We start from the raw sequence: 16,618 nt of genomic DNA on the forward strand, positions 1-16,618 counted from the left end.
CAAACAAGAAAATATTTGAATGCTTATCAAAAATACACCTTATTTACGAACATAAAAGAGTGAAAGTTGGAGATGGATCTACTAACCACTTTCGCCCCTTAAGGACTGGTCATAAACCCGTATAAGCCGGTTAAACCTCAACCATTCGCGTAATCCGTAACGTAAACGCGAACGTTACCGTTTGTACTGCATACGCACTTGTTATGCGGTATTTGGATAACCATATTATCGTAACGATATCTAACTATAAAGTTGTTTAATATCTAAGTGTCGATGACCTTAGGTATGTTATATTTTTTGCTGTAATTTTTACAATTGGTTCACGTCATTTCAGTCGTGCGCCCGCGCAAATGTGTTAAACACTCGGTCTATTGGTTTTTGATCTAGGAAATGGATTTTAAATATATTCTAGATTTTGTATTCCTACCTAAAATGTGGTCTAGGTTTAGAATAATACAAATATGATATGTTGAGATTACGTAATAAAACCTGATTATTTCCTAAGTATTGTTATAGAAGACGTGTTAAAATTTACCAAATATCCTTCTCTTGAGTGTTATAAGACTCATGATACTAAAAGACTACACAGTTCATAAAAAATAGCCAATACCACTTTCTAATAAATCGGAACTGTAGCATCGGGGTGGTTTTTAGTTAGTAAGAGTCTAACACAGAACTCTCGACTAACGCAGGACGGAAGAAGTCATTGGATGATTTTACCCCAAAGTAAATAGCTGTTTCTCAAAGAAACAATTTACTACAGTTCTTTAACGAATACCAAACATAATGTAACATCATATTACATATAGAATTATGCAAAAATGTGTTCATTAAACTAGGATATAAGTAAACGGTTGAAGAAATGTGCCGTCAACCGCGACCGCCAGTGTCATGGTTCACATACAGCGTAGAAAGCGAAACACTTGTATGAGAACTATTGTTTGTTCTGCCTACGACACGGCACACAGCTGCGATAATAACAGTACCGGCGTAAGCGCCACTGATACCCCGGGCGAAAATATTGTGACGCCGACTTGACGGAAGTAATATCAAGTGTTAGTTTTTTGCTGATCCCAAGTAAAATTATGTTAAGAATTTCATCTTTCCTTTAGCGTTACCCAGAGCTAAGGACGCGGACGTAGAAAGTTTTGTTCTCAATAAAAAAATATGCATATGCACAGAGCGTTGAGTATAGTCCTGAAGGTTTGCACTAGGAGAGGCAAGAGACTCCAACTTCAGACCTTGGCGCCCTCCAGAATTTGTCGCCCTGGGCCATCACCCCATCACGCCGGCACTGGATAATAATACGTGCCTTTGTACAGTAACCGAGTGATTACTGCCACTCTGGGTGAGGCGAGAGGGAGTGTCCGACTCTTTGACTAAAAACCACCTCGTTCCTACGCCTGCTACGAGCCGGGGCCCCGGTAAACCGCAAGGTCGTCCGCAGCCCCGGGCTCCTTTTAAATGTCTAGTTTTACGTCGGCAGATTTACGGCTGAAATTAATAAACGATTTTAATTCGAATTACTAGATTCTAGTCTAAGATTTTGACAGAACTCCATACCTTACAATTACAACTGATGGCAAAAATAGATCTAAACTAATTTTAGTTTAGATCTATTTTTGCCATCAAAATGAATCCAAACAAAGTATTTACTTTGTTTGGACTCATTTTGATTGACTTTAGGATTGGTTATTAATTTTCCGCTAAAGGCATTTTCTACCTGTCAACTTTTAAGTAGATGTAAAAAGAGCCTACTAAATATTTTGATTCCTATGTATAATACTTGAAACGTTTACATAACTTTTTTGTTACCATTAACAGTTATTTGAACTCTCATCATTACCCGTTGCAAGAAAAAAATATTGTAAGAAAAAACGATGTAATCAACGCGTGTGTGAATCACAAGGCCAATTATCACTGTCTGGACAATTTTAGCAGACCCAATGACGGCATCAGCTAGTCTAGAGCATGAAGCCATGTATAGCATTCCTAACTATACTGCCTATAACTGTTATGCCTTTTGCACGCAATACGGGATAGGAATGGGTAGCTGACTATACCGCCTTATGTACCATAGATACCTATAGAATATTTGTACACGAAAGTAGTACGTTAAAAGTAGTAGTAAGTTACTAAGTAAATAGTATAAAGTGTGATCTATCTACGCAGGTAGATAGATCACACTTTACATACATCACATTACAGACATCCTAATTATAAAAGGAGTTTTTGTGTAAAAGAGTTTAAAGTTTGTCTAAACTCTTTAAAAAATATAATTTTGTGGTATAACCCAGATAAGCCACAAACTATTTTTTATTACTATTTAACACAAATTATAACATTAGCAACTTCAGTGGGTAGATATAATATTTATTTTGTTTGAACTTTCCTTTATGTGAGACGGTGTCAAAGTCAAAGCATTTATATCAATCAATCTACACAAAGGCACTTTGGTGATATTACAAACAAAGTAATAGTTTAGGTAGTACCAATTCCATTTCATTGATTCATACGTAATGAATAATTCAGACATTGAGAAGTTTAATAAAATATTAACCCATCGTCGAACTTGGGGTGACATGAATCATAGCGGTTAGTGGTGGGTGAGGACAAACCGTGTATTGTGTATGTAGTTAATTGTTGAAATAACACTAGAAGTGTTAGCCTGGTGTTAGTGCTAGTGTTATTTCTACAATTATAATTAAATAATTTGGAAATGACCGGGCCGGGAATCTGATTCAATTATTATTAAAAGTCCTTATTACAGTATAAGGCAATGACTGTTCCGGAGCTAAGGACAACATAACAAGTTACCGGGGCTCCCGCTAAAAGCAGGAGAAGGAACGGGGAGGTAGGAAGTAAGAAAGAGTCTGACTTCTCTCGTCTCACCCAAGGCGAGAGAAGTCATTAGATGATTTTCCCCCACAAAAAAGCCAATGACTTTGTCCCAATATATTTCAAAGTTATTCCGTTCATTCAACTTTCTGGGATTCCGATCATGTTTTTTTGTACCTGAAAGTAGATGTTGCATTTAGTTATGAGCACCTCAGCTTACCAACTTTTTTGGGGAACAAAATAGGTAGATCCAACATTTTTGTCGTCGTCGAAAAAAAGATTTGGTCTCAGTCTATATGTAATGACTAATGACGTCATGTATACTAATTGAAAAGCCAAGATGGCGGTTGCCTATGTCTAAATTGTATGTGGGCTTTGTTTTGATACAAATGAGACACGTTTGCTTCGTAATTGGTCCATTTATGTTGGTCTATGCAAATTACATACAATTTTACCGAAACTGTGACGAATTTACACATGTACTTACATAATTGGTAGAAGAACTTGAGGCTCAGTTAAAAACAGAAACTAGTAAAAATTATAAAGTTCGTCACTTTAACAAATAATGCAATAAAAAAGTTTCTTTGAAAACGCTTATCACTAAAAACCCCAATAGGACTATTTTTTGACGGGATAAAATCATCCAATGGCTTCTCAGGCCTTGGGCGAGGCGAGAGGGAGTGTCAGACTCTTACTCACTAAAAACCACCCAGTTCTTTCTCCTGCTTTTTAAGTCGGAGTCATGGCAAACATGCTAGTTAGTCCGCAGCTCCGAATCAAATACGACATGTTACAAACCTATCCACGATACAGAATTCTTAAAAAACCCTAGATAATTCTATATAACAGCTAAAAAACTAGGAAGAACCAACCAAGTTTAAATTCTTAGAGTCAAAGAACAGCTATTTAAATAACTTATTATAGCGTAGAATATTTACTGGGTCAATATGCTTAGTTTGTAGACCAATTAGTTAACACCTTAACCCAATTTATTATTACTCTGCCAATTACCATTCACGAGTGACACATGATTTTGTTTTCATTAGTATACTTAAATAAGTATCGTTGATAAAACTTGTTAAGTCCCTTTTCCTACACTTCGGTTTCTATGAAGCCAGTACCAGGTATTTTGTTACGAAACGTAGTATACACAGCTACGTACATTATCCAAATTATCACCTGAAAGACTCCATTGCTGAGGACCTCTCCCCTTTATGCCCTCAATCCTCCACCGCGAACAACAACTTGCCACTTATAGCCGAACACATCACATATCACATCAACGGCTTGTCAGTGGCCACTGCTGACCAAAGGCCTCTTTTCGCACGGAGAAGATTTCAGGATTAATCACCATGTACCCGAACACCGATAGTTCCTGCCTTCCCCATGTCCTATGCCTAGAATTATTCGAACTATCTAAGATCTCTCAGAATACTTAAACAAAATTCCAAAGATTAATGAAATAAACCATTTAAATTGATACAAATCACTGCGGTTAACACAGTTTTTTATTTAGACTGCCTCTAGGTTAGCGGTTACCGTTTAACCTCAATCTCGACTCGGCAATATTTTTAAGCACTAAAGTAATAGATTGTTTATGTAACCTACAAACCTTTCAGTTAGTTCATTAATCGTTTGTCAAAGTAATTGATATCTTTGAACGTGTTTCCTGGTTCTACACTCTACAGGTTTACTTCAAACAAATTTTTCTTACAAAATGTAACTATTTAGATGTGAATTTACCTACACTGATGTAAGTAAACTTACTTGCTATTTACGTTATTTACTTGATTTACTTCATAAAACCTATATTGACATAATTGATTTTGTCATTTTACTATTTATTAGTTTGAGTGAGGAAAATCATCCAATGACTCCTCCTGCCTTGGTGAGGCAAGAAGGAATGTCAGACTCTTTCTGACTAAACCACTCTGTTCCTACTCCTGCTTCGGTAGGTCTTCCGTAGCTCCCACAGAAATATAAACAAATAGCTCCGGTCTCCGGTTGGTATTTTACTTACAGATAGCTGCTACTTTGGGAATTATTCAGGATTATATTTTATTGTATTTCATCTTCATACATCTTCAAACAAAACAAGGACCTCTGTTATTAGTTATGAAACTTATAACACGACAAAGTTGACACAAACAAAATATACCTATCTTGCAAAACTTATTTATGAAAGCACTCCGATTGGCTTTTGTTTTCTTTCTGTACAACTTGCTTTAGTTCGAATGGTTCGATGGTTCGAAGTATCTAGTTATTCCCAGGGAAGACAGGGATACCCGTAGTCCAAATTATCTTTAGCTGAAAAGTTCCATCGTTACAAACCAGGTGTAAATCCCCACTGAAAATTAATCCGAAATCCTAAAAAATATTTCAACACCTCCAGAAATCATACCCATGACTAACAATAACTTTGTGATCAACAGAAATTAACGGTCGTTCCTACATATAGCAGCAGGTTTATTTAACATTTTTAACGAAATAATCGCATTCGAGTAATTCCCACTCCACACCAGTCGATAATGTGCGCCTAGTCTTAAGTATGCAGTTGCCAAACCTGACCCGTATTCATGTTATTATTGCATACACGTGACGACTTTTGCAACGATTTAATCGCATTTACTGCTCAAACGTGACTGAATAAATTAATAAACGCTTTAATGAACTATGTGTCAAATTTTTTATCGTGTTTCGTACAAAAATGTCATTTCAAGTTGAACTTTTAACACCTTGACATAAAGGTTGACAGTTACTAATTATATTTTGATTAAACGGCGCGAAATATGCTAAGTATGTATGGTTATTAATTACTTATGAATAAATAATATGTTTATATCTTTATTATGTTAATTAATGGGCTTTGCAATTTTGGTAGGTAAATTTGATCCGTCTGATTGTAATATGAAGTCAAGGTCATAGTCAAAATTATTTCAAATAGACCGAGAAGGCAAAAGGTACTTTTGAACGTTAATGACCAAGGAGTTATGCACATACATATTATGCCACTACTGAGTACCGCTTACTTATTCCCATGAAACCAAGATCTACTTTGGGTGTACCTAATCCACTTATAAAACCATTTGTAATATAATCGATAACAACTACTTTAAACAATTGTAATAAGGATTTTAATACTATTTTCATATAGCAATATAAAATCCAATTACAAGTTTATAGACTTTTAAACTTTTTTACTACTCGACATATCAGAATCGGAACAACTTCGACGGGGAATGGAAAGCAATTTATATCGTTCGACTTAGACGCGCCTACTTGCGATATTTTTTATCTGCATTCCGATCTGAATGGTGCGTTTATGTCGCGTCGTGTCGCAGATATGTGTAATGTGCGCTCGTTCTTAAGGCATGGCTTGTATACGATGACCATGTTTAGTGCGTTCACCCCACACTGTTTACCGTTTGCTACTGAATCGTTGATTTAATTTCCTGGAATTCATATTGATAGGTATTCACAGGGTTTCAAAACATTTTTATACCTGCTTCAAAATCAATAATCTCTTGATCTTTATAAAGGTATCAAGAACAATTCTGTTGACTGTAATCTCACCTCTGCTAGTTTTTATAATGCATTTTTTTCTCGTACGTCACCTATGTTGTTCAATTTCTATTACGCAATACTAAATATAAATACCATGATAGGACAAATGGAAGTAAATACAAACCTTAAAGAAAGAACAGCTATACAAATTCATTAACCGTAATACATTAAATAATAGTAAACGTCACCGCCAGCGCGTGCGCACCGAAGGTTCGCAAACCCAGCGACACAAATAGATGTGTATTGTGTTCGGTGTGGCGCTGTTATCGTATTAGAGCAGTTAGGAGCTTAGTGCGTTCGGTACTCGTGCACTCGCGAGATGTTTTTATACTGTTATCTCTTATTTAGCGAGGTTTCATCGGGCGTAGCGTTATGTTTTGTGGCTTATAGCCTTCCTGAACAAATTAACTGTCCGACATAGAAAGATTTTTCCAATTCAAACTAGTAGTTCCTGAGATTTCTCTAGTAAACAAGTAAACTTAGCTTATCTCTAGCTACTAGCAGTTTCATCTGTTTTTCGAATCCTATGGATTCCAGTGTGATATTTTATACCCTATAGCTTTCTTCGATAAATAGACTATCCAACACAAAAATAATGTTTAAATTCGCACCAGTAGTTTCAAAGATTTTCGCATTCTACCAAACTAACAAACACTTTAGTTTTATAATATCGTATAGGGGCATTTAGAGCTAAGTGCGTTCAGTACGCGTGCACTCAAACGAGATATTGTTACTGTTATCTCTTAATTTGTACTAATTCTCCGTACCATTATCTTGTAGACGTCTCTAGAACAAATTGTATTGTACCCTAATTTGTAATACTTTGTGTAAAGGATGTACATACATGTTTATTTTTTTCCGTTTTGTCCTCTCTGTTCTTTTATCTGCTGTTACTTGTTTGTTGTTATTATTGTATTAACTACACTTAGTAAGGCTTCATTTATTATGAAAAAAATTTCAATCTCCAAGAAAATTGATGATAGGCCACGTATACTTGTATAGTGCTTATTTAACATGCAAGTAAATGTATTTCATCATCATCATCGTATCAGCGACATATTTGCTACTGAACACAGACCTTCCCCAATGCCATTCAGATTGACCGAGAGGATCAGCATAGGTAATTACAATTATTCACTTATAAAAGCTACTATCAAACCACCTCATCAACCAAATGTGACTTGAAATGTAAATCCTAAGGGACACAAGCGAAATATTATTACGATTCTTAACTTGACCACAGCTTGACTCATAACAAAGTATAAACCATAATTGATGAAAGGAATACAACACCACAAACCCTTCGTAAAATAAATGGCCTGATATAAAAAGAACAGGCACAGGCATCATATTGAAGAAGTGAGTCATATCTTATTAAAGCCAGGCCAACACGCTGGTTGAACTCACTTGCACTTTCAGTCAATATACCATTGGCCGCGGTTGCAATGTATGCAGTGTAAATAAATGTGCTACAGAGCAATATCGGCGTTATTCCAAGAGTGCTTGGATCTGTTTTTGAGGATCGTTTTGTGGTTAGACTGGACTAGTTTGTCTAGATACCAGTGTTGTTGCTGATTACTTGCTTTTGATGGCATGTCTCAGTGTTTGTTAGGTTTCAAAATCAATAATAGCAAGGTTTTCTTTCCTTTTTTTTTTCAATTTATTCTCAATCTCTTTATTGGACAAAATTGTATGTTTCTCTCTACCCTTTTCCATGCCTTCGAAAATAAATACAGTGTCCAAAATTCTAGCCTCGAAATGGAAGTTTCTAGTATTTATATGTATTCGTGTTCTATAATCCCTTAGTAGCCTCTTTCGACACAAACTAGTCCTATTTTTAGGTCGACCTATACGAGTGACCAATTGTCGTATACCTACGTGTGTATGTATGTACGACATTATTATTGTACGGTCCGCGTCTCGGCGACATAATGCTGTTTACTTGTTACACGCTAAAAATAAACAGACGAAAGTCAAATGAAACAACATTTTAATAAAAAAATTGGACTTACCGCCGTACTCATGTCCATGGGCGGCGCTGATCGCTTACCATCAGGTGACTCGTTTACTCATTTGACACCTGTTCCATAAAAAAAAACCTCAGAGTCGTTGAATGGTTACCTAACCCAGTTCTTAGTAATTAAGGAATAGTTTAAGTAATCATTAAATGGCTCTGAGTACGCCAGTTAATTGTCAATATGACCTTGAAACATATCTGTAGTTATTTTCGCTCAAGCTCTAATTATGAGAAAACAACCTGTTTCAACAACCTCTGAAGGTCTATTGTTAAATTGAGTCTTCGCAACCTAAAAGAATTGGCCATAATCCTCATGCTTGGCAGGCTTGAGATCGCAGTTTAAAAAGTTCAAGTCAACTGGTTGCTGCCCAGTCTAAGTCCTTTAATAAACTCTAATGGTACACGAACAATGGACAAGATGATTATTATATTAGGTTATGATATTTTTTTGTTATACCAATAGAAGACGAAACTACTATTGCAATAAGTAAACAATAATTTAAAAAGGTGAATTCAAATTGTACAAATATCCGGCTCTAAATAAATAGTTAATGAATTACCGGCAATACGAATTACATTAGCATTACAAATCACCTAGTCGTCTTTATGTCAATGACATTAATTCAAGTAGGTGAATAATTCCCTTAATGGTTCCGTTACAATGTTTTCACCAATTGACTAGAGAATAATGAGGGAAACTCGAGGTAGAGATATATCCCATATATAGAGATAGATCCCAGGATCGGACAAAGATTTATCAGTACAGAAGACCTGATTAGTTATCATTTATTACTTTGGATTTATATCGTATCGTAACTGGCATAAAGTTTAATTTACATTATATCAGACTCGAGCTGGAGAAAGGTGTAATATAACAATGTTTTTTCATTACATTTATAAATACAGGTGAAGCTAATAAAAGGCCACGAAACAAATAAAACAACAAGAAGACAGTCGTCAAAATATTATCGTTTTGTTCGTATTTGTTACTATTCGGTTCAGCAGTTTTGAAGAGCTGCCAACACTGACAGACGAACGGTCGCATAATGTGTTATTTTATTTTTCCTTTCGCTAATATTGTGCGAATATTTATTTAAAGAAAGACACACAGTAAGTCGTTAAACCTGAAAAGAATTTATGGGAACTATTGTTAAATTCAAATTCAACAATTCTTTGCAGTGATTTGTCAAAAGCGTTTGACACGTCTGATTGCTATTTCCTAAATAAATTAAATATGAGTGACGATATTTATGATCAGTGTCCCATTAGTGTGGGAGGATGCAGATGAACGACTGGCATGCGACAGAATCGTGGCATTTAAAGACGAGTTTGTCATAATAATATATTATTTTTTAGTCTCTACTACATTTGTCAAATATATAATGCATGCTGCTCATGGACTGATAGTTTGTAGATAAATATGTACATAAATAACTTCAGTATTATCCATTAAATTTTAAACAAATTAATAAACTCCAACGCAACATCCTGTTTGTGTAAGATAAACTCGCCCAAATTCGATACAAGTGCATCGTTCGCATGACCTAATGCTACACTAGCGCCAAAAATAATAAACATTTCCATAAAAAAATCTATGAAAATGTTTTTACAAAGAAACCGACAGAAGACCAAAAAATATATTCAAATATGAAAGAAATTCTTTACTTTTAAAATTTGCATAAGAAATCAGTGTTCGTTGGTTGCGTAGGCGCAAGTGTGTCGAAAGATACGCTCAATGTCAGGTGCGCGCGCAGATTAGCTTCTGTCTGATAAGGTCAAACATTATTATGACATTTAGTTATTTATTGCTCATATCAATGTTTATAACATATTGCATATTTCCGTAATTGACCACTAAAATTGCAATAGATGAAAACATGTTGTTTGGCACTAAATATTATTAAATAATAGTGCTATTTTAAGCAATTTTATTATGTTGAACTATTGTGCACAGTTTTTGTTGCTTTTGATATTTATAAAGGTTACATTCTGCATATATTTAACTATAAACAACTATTCGATAATATTGCCAATTATATTGGCAAGATATTCATTTTTATAAGGAGTTCCTTATGGTCGTATTTGGGAGTACAACTTCGTTAATCGGTTAATGATCTCGATCGGTTCTCCTACGCTAAATTCTTGTAAACGAAACAACCTTTTGTTAACCCAGGAAGATAACAATGGCCAATCATACTATTAAGTCCATATTTTGTAAAAAAAACTGCCTACAATGCCGGACATCTGATTTGGTCCAACTTGTAATGTAGGCACTCAATTATCGTTTTCTGTTTAGGTATAATCTAAGCCCGCTTCTAGCCTTTAGAAAACATGTCTAGTAGTGCATTATGTTTTGTTTTATTGCCACTGTCAGCTCTATTGTCAGCTGTTCCACAGATGACACAGAATAAAAACTCCCTATTTTTTAGTTACCTCCTTAAATTCTGAGCTATACTGATAGAAAACTCTATTGTTCCAGGTGTAAACTGCTGCGTGTCCTCAACAGTAAGGTACTGGCACGCGAGCTGGTGGGGGGCTCCAGTGCGGGAGCTGCACAGGACGCTGTGGGGCTCATTAGCAGAGATCCTAGCCTCTAGTAACTTCAATTTCACAAAGTAAGTACTAGATATTCAGATTTTTAAGCCGATGGAAGACTATTGAAGGTGTATCCTTCGCTAACAGTTTTTTTTATTAATAAAACGTTGCCCCACTGTCGGATTATCTCCTGTGTCGTGGGTGCGTTTACAAACATAGAAGTTCACATACATATGACACCTAGACTCGAAGCAACAATTTGTGGATCTCACAAAGAGTGGCTCCGTGCGGGAATTGAACCCGTTACACATTCCGACCGTGCCGTAACCGTAACCGTGCAGTGACCCATGTGGTGGTTAACATGGTAAACAAAGTATATTAGAGACATGAAATGACTTTACATACCCTCGATTTTGTAGATTTATCATCATTGTCAGACCGAAGAAAGGAAAGTCTTATATTGAACAAAGGCCTCTGTTTTTCTTCCTCTTCTCACAATGAGAACTCAGAAGTCCGTTCAGTACTTTTGTAATTGTTATTTCTTACAGATAGTAGATTAATGGCACTTCCGTAGTGTTGGGGATCATAAAAACTTTATGAGCGGTTGATAATCCCAGTGATTGCAGTCCTACTACACACAATTCTTTTATATCTAGAATGCAATCGTAAAAAAAGTAACATTTATTCCCCAAGGACAGGGCAAAGGTGCAGATGTTTTATAACACGTAACAACCTCGTATATTATAATTAGTTTAACATTAAATAAATATACATAATAAATACTCGTAATCTAATCATTAATAACTGAATGTCAAGTACAGATCAACGACAATACATTACACATCTTCTATATTCTGTAATATAAAAATAAGTCGAGTTTTTCTTCTTGACGCTATAACTCCAGAACGCACGAACCTATTCCCACGGTTTTGCATTCGTTGGAAAGGTTTCGGGCTCCGTGAGGTTTATAGTAAAGAAAATTAAGAAAAAGGGGGGAAAAGCAGGTTAAGTAATTGGTGGCCAAAATGTAGTTCGCCGGGTTCGCTAGTCAATACATAAAAACACTACAATACAAGAAAATATATATTAATTAGTAAACAAAGCGAATGTATTTCCATGTGGAATATATAGGTACTTGTCAGGCTGTCAACCTTTTGGTGCAAAACAAACAACATTGAACATTGTTTACATACATAATTGGCATTCGTTAATATTAAGACAATAAGCAGAATCAAGTGGAATTCGTCAGAATTAACGGTATTGTTTCCTGTTATTTATTGTTAAAAGAGTATATTTAAGTACATACTTCATGGTTCAGTAGCACTTAAATATGAGTACCAGTGGTGTATTATGTCTCATGTTACGTCTATTTCAGGCGAAAATAGTCAGTAATACGAGTGAAATATAACATTTCATTAATATTTATAATGTTATATCGCCTTTAACCGCTATTCTAATTCAATGTGATGTTTACAAACCATACAATAATTGGATTATATATCAGAAGTTTAAAAGCGGACTGACACTTCCCGACAATAACATCATCAAACAAATAGGTTACACTAAATAAAACTAAAATCTATTAACATACATACATTCAGTTTACACAATAAATTACAAAGACTACAATCTAAAATGTAACTTAAATACATAGGATAATGGTTCAATTAACTTTACCACCAACAAATTGGCCATAAAAGGTAGCCAAACAATAATATTAAATGTACTAATGGCTTCTAAAAACAGTACCTAATGAATCATTTTAATACCAAAGTCTTCTAACCTTTCTGAACTGGGGGTCTACTTTAATTCAACGAAAAACGAAGTTTCGTCCGAAACTTGGCCCGGAGTAGGCCCCCTGACTGACTCACTAAACGGATTGAGTTTCATTGCGACTAAGTACTAAGTAGTCGGCCATGTTTCCTGTCCTGTGACGTCACAGGTCACTAAGTTAGCTGTCTTGTCGAACGTTAATTTATAATGGTGCAATTCCTGTGTAATATTTTATAGCTCTCGTAGTGACAAATAATTTAATATGTCGCAATTGTGATTGAATTGTTTCTTGTCAGTTAATAAATTAATACGATGTGAATTGATAATGATTATCGAGAATATTTTGTCTAGAAAGCGAGATATTATCATCCGAGACATATAAAGGCTTACAAATCTAAAATATTAATTGTCTGCCAAACTTTGCGTTAGCTCTTATGCTTTTCTTGATACCAGATTGGTCTCAAAGCATTTTAAAAATATTTGTTAACAAGTGCCAATTAAGTATACAAGTCCGTTAATTTAATATAATTTTACGGACAGTTTAATCTGTACGAAAAAATAGCTTAATTAGGCTATATAAATGCAAGTTAATACATATAAAAGGGTCAGAGCCCATTCGTCCCCTAAGATTCGCACCCTGTGCCCACTGGTCCCCTGCAACTTTTGAGGGGCCCATTCGTCCCCTAAAGAATATTTATTGTTTCTGGAGAGTAAGTACTTACCAATTTTAAACACCTTATCTATTCGTAACCCGTTATTTTAACAAGCGATTCGTAGTGAGACAATTTTACATCGTAAGCCTATCGACAGGTTATATATTATTATCATGACGGATTATCATTCATCATAGCTCTTTTTACCCGACTGCGCCAGAAGGAGGGTTATGTTTTTTTTTAATAATCAAAAGAAATGTTATGATTTATTAAATTAATTCCGATAATAAACTGTTTACAAGTGTACTATGTTAACCGTTTCTTATGTAAAATATAGCTAATTTTATCTCAGGGTACCAATAGGTACCTGAATAGGTGCCGAATCTTCAACTTTTATGCTGGGGGACGAATTTTAGGGGACGAATGGGCTCTGACCCATATAAAATATAAATGCAATACATAATATTATTATGTTTTGGAAGACAATCAAACATAAAGATACAAATCTTTTCAATGTCAGGTCGCGGTCATACCACATGTTCACGTGTAGATAGATGCATATCTATTATTGTGATGCTTCGAGAACATGTCTTTCAATAGTCCTAGTTAAAATATCTCAAATTGAGATCTAAATTATTAAACTGATTTCGATGACACTTCAAAGCCTATAGGCAAATGCCACTTTAGCCTGTGCTTTAGCGCTTGTCTACCGAGAGAGTAGAAATCTTAATGTATGGGCATGACGCTGACAAGTATAATTTTTTTACGTCAATCCCATATAATTTAGTTTTTTATTCTACAAGTAGACAAGCGCTAAACAGCATTTGGCTCATATCTCTCTCTCTCTCGCTTCTGTCCCGAAATCGAAGCGAGAGAGAGTCGACTAAAATACTAGCGAGAGAAAGAGAATCGACTAAAATACCGACGAGAGAGAGAAAGAGAGAGGATCGACTAAATAACTAGCGTAGTGCGAACAAGGCAATAGCACAGGATAGCTTGATCTTTAATCGTATAGACACATTAGCATGTTATAATCTGTTCATAAACCACAAAGCTATGACCCAAAAATACAAAAAAATATTTACCAAAGAAAAATGAGAACGTAGTAACCATTTTTAAAGTGGGTTGAAAAACAAAAACCGTATAAATAAAGTTTGTTTAAGACAAACGTACTAAGTAGTCTTTCTTTTGTGTCCAATTTTATGGGCCAGGTAGCATGTAGGTGCGATATGCGCAAACATCGGCAAATGATGGCAATCATCCCGATGACCGTGTCACGATACTGTTATTTTCAAGCTAATGTGTTAGTAAGTATATGTAGGTAATGTCTAAGTGCTAAGTAGAAATGGTTTACTTTTCCCAGCGCGAATTGTAAAGTATGGCGGTGTGACTAGTGGCTTGGGACATCTGTCTTCTATTCTTTGGGAAAGCAGAGAAAATGATATATGACCTTGTCGAATTTGTCCTTGTCTTGATGTCTTATCGTAAGTTTGTTATGTAGCCATGGCTTCATCTAAGATAGCAGTCTATTTTAGTTTATAATCTAACTTCATATTTTCGTCTGTATCTGTACCATCGTTGTGACATGATTAAGTAACAAACTATCCATCCAAAATATCACGTTTATAGTAATGATATTATAGAGGTATACTTTAGCTGGTTTTTAACACATTGAACGCAGTGGTGCTCACCGGTGACTGACGTTAGCGGAGGATTTGCCTTCAACAGTCTACTATTGGCAGTCAAAGGCTTAATATATTCCCAAGTAACACCACTTCCTAGCGATGTCCTTGCAAGCAACACAAGCTCCGCTTCGTCGGTTGCTGTAACAACGTCCTTTGACGCGATCGACTTTTCCTTCCTCTCGGTAACTCAGTATTTCTCCAGTGCATCACGTCATCGATTTATGATAAAGGAAAACGATGTCAGTAAACCTGCACTTGTAATGTCCTGATATCGAATATGGTTTACAGTTTGAATTTAGTCTTTAGATGACCATGATGGTATATTTTTCGAGTCAAAGTCAAATCATTAATCCCAATTAAACCATAAATACTTAGATACTTTTGAAACGTCAACAAATGAATAAATAAATAATAGTCTGTCCGTCAGTGAAGCTAGGTGCTGTTTCTAAAGTGTAGCTTCAAAATGGAGAAGCACGAACAAGAAGCTCCGTTCGGTACTCTTTAAAAAAAGGCTAAGAATGCAGACATACAGATAGTGCTAGCATAATCTTACAAATGAGAAAAACAAAGATAAAATTAATTGACTACACGAGGAAGGCAGATCAGATGGCAGATGTTTTGCATCAAATACTAATGGGAACAGTACTCCGTTGATTACATGTAACAGGAGACGATACATTAGACATGTCTGCATGTCTTTACTGCCATAGGAGTTGTGAACGTCGCAGTACTCTTTTTATGACGGACAAAAACTTTTAAAGAGTCCTTAGATTTCGGGAAGAAAGACTAGGGAGAGTGATTTGGACCTAACCAAAACCACCACGGTGACACCCATCCGAACCAGGAATGTAAGGAGTGTTCTGGGAGCCAGTTTACATATGGCTAGTACTCTAATACCATTCAACGGGAGCTGCGGACTACCTAGCGGGTTACCGGGGCTCCGGCTCGAAAAGCAGGAGTAGGAACGGAGTGGTTTTTAGTCAGTAAGAGTCTGACCCTCCCTCTATCCTCGCCCAAAGCGGGAGAAGTCATTAGATGATTTCCTCCCCTTAAAAAAAAACATAAATCTTTATTATTAACTAGCTACTTCCGCGCTGTTTCACCCGCTCTGCTTGGCTCCTAATGGTCATAGCGTGATGTTTTATAGCCTATAGCCTTCCTCGATAAATGCACTATCCAACACAAAAAGAATGATTCAAATCGGACCAGTAGTTCCGGAGATTAGCGCATTCAAGCAAACAAACACACAAACAAACTCTTCAGCTTTATAATATTATAGTATACCTAGATAAACTCTTGTAAAAAGACACCCATGAAAAGTAGGTGTCAAATACTTAAGTATCCACTCATAACTTGCACCATTCACAAAGTGGTACATCACAATGAATCACATGCGACCGTAACAGATAGGTAAATGAACGTTGTTTATGGAGGCAACCGTTACATTGACACCCAGACACACATACACAACTTGTCGACAATTTACAATACATTAACATCCATTAAACTTTCAATTTCAATGTGTTAACGGATGTCATTTACGAATTTAAGTA

General features: G+C 35.7%; 1 protein-coding gene across 1 annotated transcript in view; it reads left to right on the forward strand.

The window, feature by feature from the left end:
* The window catches only part of LOC118275801 (cell growth regulator with RING finger domain protein 1), a 44,263-nt gene that overhangs the window by 12,317 nt on the left and 15,328 nt on the right, over positions 1-16,618 (forward strand). Inside the window, exon 3 of the mRNA XM_050695404.1 lies at positions 10,899-11,034. Coding sequence (XP_050551361.1) covers positions 10,899-11,034 — 136 coding nt within the window. The remainder of the gene's footprint in view (positions 1-10,898; positions 11,035-16,618) is intronic.

The sequence above is a fragment of the Spodoptera frugiperda genome, chromosome 8 (assembly GCF_023101765.2).
Source record: "Spodoptera frugiperda isolate SF20-4 chromosome 8, AGI-APGP_CSIRO_Sfru_2.0, whole genome shotgun sequence".
Taxonomy (NCBI): domain Eukaryota; kingdom Metazoa; phylum Arthropoda; class Insecta; order Lepidoptera; family Noctuidae; genus Spodoptera; species Spodoptera frugiperda.